Raw genomic sequence first — 3992 nt, 5'->3', positions numbered from 1 at the left:
CATGTTTTGAAGATTTATGATACACTGATCTTGGGATATTTGTATTTTATACTTGGTTATGATATGAGTTTTTGTTGAAAACAATGAATTCTCTTTGATTAAACAATGAAACATTTTATCGTGATTTTAGGATGTTACAAGAGGACATTTGCCCACCATTTTAGGTCATCGCACAAATTGTCACTTTTTTATATATAAATTTAACGTGAATGTGTGCAATTTGATGTGTAATGGTCACTCGTTTTTAGTAAATTGTAATGGAAACAATCATGTAAATTACTTATGACCTTTAGTGATTTGAGAAATATAAAAACCATGAAGACCTAGTTTTCAAAAAACCAACTCTATAACACAATGTTATACTAGTGATAGGTATTAGGAAGTTCGATGTATATGAGAACATCTCTCAAATTTTGATACCATATAAAGAAGTTGCGGCGCAATTAAGTTTTTCAACAAAGGATTGATCGTGGGTAGATGGAGGGAGTTTTATTTAATAGTAATAAAGTAAATAATAATAGTAGTTATAAGATATACGTAAAGGAGAAAAAAATTAACGAAGGAATATTTGTTTACAACATATATTTTAAAGAGATAATAGACGTACAATTCTGTAAACCAGATAATCCACGTTAACTTTTGCATTCTTAATTCTTAAACATAAGCCACGTTAATTTTTGCATACTTCAACGCAAACTGCTGAATGATGTACATAAATGGACATAATTTACTAAGTCTAAAATGTTTTAGGAACAAGTTGAGAAATTTATAAATATATGCATAAAACATGGGTCATGATTCATGAAACACCATATTAGATTCTGCACAATTTTCTAAAATAAGAACTAATCACTCGCTGGACCCACACCTATGCATGGACCAGATCAAATGAAATCGAGAACTGGGTCCCAACTGCACGTGGGGTCACCAATTTCCATCATTCATTTTTCTTTTTAGTTTTTTAGTCTTGCTTGTGCTCACTGTTTCTTTCCTTTTTTAAATATTCAAATTTTATTTAATATTGTTTCAGTTAAACTAATGCTAGTTTGGATACCATTCCAAAAAATCTCAATAATATCTTATGCCCAATATAAGTTAAACCATATTTAAATTTCAACATATTTGTTTTCCAATAACTTATCTATTGAAGTTTTCCAAATCAATAGAAATAACAAAATTATATATATATATATATATATATATATATATATATATATATATATTAAAATGATATATTATTATAATAGTTGAGTGGCAGTGCCAGCAATGGGTTGAATTATAAAAAGAGGAAAGAATGATCAAAGCTTGTTCCCCTGCTGTGATAAAAGGTAACTTTGATTTTAGGAGGGTGTGGGCTCCACTTACCTGACCCCAATACCTGGACTGATAAGGTTTGGGTCCCACCATAATTATTCAAATATCTAAATTCCAATAATATTCACCCATACAAGATTACATTGACCATTGTCACAAAACCTCATTCTTTATTTTTAATTTCTTTCACTATCCGATAATCATTTCATTTAAAAATACGTATATTTTATTTTTTAAAATGAATCTAAATACTAAATATTAGTTATTTTGAATCTACTATTAATTTTCTAACAATAAAAACAATTCATACGAAATATACAATTTTAGTATGTAGAATAATACTAAAAAATTGGAAATTATTATATCAAATATGTATTGGGTGATATTGTCCATGTTTTTGTTATCAATAATTTATAAGGTACACTATACACAACAAAAGTGAATGATGACGTCAGTGTAATTATTTTTACCCATGGTCAAAATGAGATAATTTTTGTCTTTCTAACTTCATAGGATTGACTTAAAGTTTTAACGGAATTTTATAAGGCATTGTTGCAGTTACCAAGTTCTCAGTTCTGTTTGTGTTTTACAGACATTTAAAAAAACAATAAAATTAAATTAAAACTAAAGTCAAAATAATAGCAATAGAAAATAGAATTATATAAAAAGAAAAAGGAATGAATTCATGGTAAATACTAAAACGAGACCTTTTTCTTTTTTTCTTCAATGATTAAAACCAACAATACACCCTGTTAAAATTTGTCTCTCCAAACACTTTGTAAATCCTCAAAAATAATCACACAAAATTAAATATAAAAAAAAAATCAGCAATAATTATGGGGAAAAAATTAAAATTTTCCAAAAATTTTGGAGGAAATCAAACCTTATGTGCGTTTTACACATCAAATTTAACAACACAATCATGGAGGCCGGAAATCCCTTATGAGTGGTGGCTAGTTGTATCATGTGGATCATCTCCGCCGCCGTGATGAGACTGAGATCCACTTGCTTGCTGTTCAGAGCCACCTGGACCGAATATTGGCCGGTAAGGATTTAATCCGGCGAGCATGCTCAATTGGCCTTCAGTAAAACCACCACCACCACCACCTCCTCCTCCTCCTCCTCCTCCGCCGCCGCCGCTGCCACCTGAGTTGCCGCCAAGCCCTGCCGCCAATTGCTGACTTGGCATAAGGGCGACGGGTGTTGGGAAGTTCATGAAATGTAAGCCGGTGGAAACAGTGCCTCTGTACAAAGCGGTGTTGTTCACTGCCGGAAAAGTCCAAATAGGGTCTCCACTCATGGCTTGGTGTTGATTAGAATTGGCGACCATCCAAAAATTAGCTGGAATTGATGCGTGATTTGCTACCATGGAAGATGAGCTTGATTGAAGCAGATAATTCCCCATCTGTTGTTGGTGTTGTGAAGGTAGCTCAGACTCCGCCGGAGCTCTACGTTTCCTTCCGATGCTATCTTCAGTTTCCGATAACTCAACTGAATTATCCCGAGTTTCCTGCTTCGTTTGTAATATCTGGTGAAGATTCGTTGCTGACCCAAAATTCAAAAGGTTGGATGAACTATTTTCCGATGAAGATAATCCAATTCCCGGGAAGAGATTCCGATTTTGTGGGATGGCGAAATTTGGGTTAAAGTAACCGGATCGAAGCTGTGAAGGAACCGACATGCTGCTCCCGGAGCTCCGGAGTGAGATATTGAGTGAAGTGAAGTTCGCCGGGATTGTACCAGTTCCGGTGGCGGCGATGACGGCGGGTTCAGCTTGTTGAAGGAGCCACTCGATGGTTTCACCATCTGTTTTATGGCCAAGCTCTCGTGTGAGCTGAAAAACCCTGGCGGCGCAAAGGGCTGGCATACGGATACGGCGGCCACGTCCATCAACCTTTGTGTGGCGGTCTTTGGTTGACGTTCTCTTGGGCGCCAATTTCTTAGAGGGGTCGCCGGAAGAGGTGGTGGCGATGGTGGTTATTTGGAGGTTTGAACTGTTGGATCGAAGTGGAGGGTTATTAGTGTCGGCGGAGATGGGTCGAGAAGGGTAACCGGTGGTGGCGGAGACGGTGGCGGAGGAAGAGCAAGCTTCGTCGTCTTTCTTTTCAAGTAATTGAAAAGGGAAGTTGGGGCGGTGGTTGAAATGGTCATCACCACCATCCATGATCACATGAGATAATCTCACAGAGTCTTTCTCTCTCTAGTTTCTCTCTCTAAACTTATATGGAGAATTGATGGAGTATGTTGATTGAATCCAAGGGGATGTGGGTCTGGATTTCTTTCTCTTTCAATACCATATAAACAGTCTCACTCTAAAAATGTTTAACTCAAAGTTTCATCCAATTGTCCGATATTTGGAGAGAGAAAGAGAGAAAGAGAGAGAGAGGAAACTTTAAGTAACAAAGACAATGAGTGGGAATTATATGGGTGAGCTCATAAAAGCAAAAAAATAAAATAAAATAAAATAAAATAAAATAAAATAACGAGGTTAAAATACATATTGAACTCATATTCTGTATAATAAATACTCGGTTGGTATAATTAGATTAAGCACGACATGGATGAAGAACGACATGAAAGGTGTTAAATAATAAATAGTGATTACAATATAAAATACATCGTTATGATTGAGAGTGGGGGAGTTAAAACACTAATGCAACATGAAATTAAGGAGATTT

The 3992-nt window shown here is 35.3% G+C and overlaps 1 protein-coding gene across 1 annotated transcript; it reads right to left on the bottom strand.

The window, feature by feature from the left end:
* Positions 1–2007: 2007 nt before the first annotated feature.
* On the bottom strand, positions 2008–3703 carry LOC145103109 (transcription factor TCP15-like). Its single transcript, XM_079040650.1, has one exon. It carries the CDS (start codon positions 3476–3478, stop codon positions 2255–2257), a length of 1224 nt encoding a protein of 407 aa, XP_078896776.1. The 5' UTR covers positions 3479–3703; the 3' UTR covers positions 2008–2254.
* Positions 3704–3992: the final 289 nt, after the last annotated feature.

This window comes from Lactuca serriola, chromosome 4 (assembly GCF_051521515.1).
Source record: "Lactuca serriola cultivar US96UC23 chromosome 4, Lser_US96UC23_V15, whole genome shotgun sequence".
Taxonomy (NCBI): Eukaryota; Viridiplantae; Streptophyta; class Magnoliopsida; order Asterales; family Asteraceae; genus Lactuca; species Lactuca serriola.
The sequence above is the reverse complement of the archived record's forward strand: the minus strand, read 5'-3'. Positions and strand labels throughout refer to the sequence as shown.

What these genes read in the sequence shown, in the direction of transcription:
- LOC145103109 (XM_079040650.1), bottom strand. Translation starts at nt 3,478, where the DNA reads ATGGATGGTGGTGATGACCATTTCAACCACCGCCCCAACTTCCCTTTT.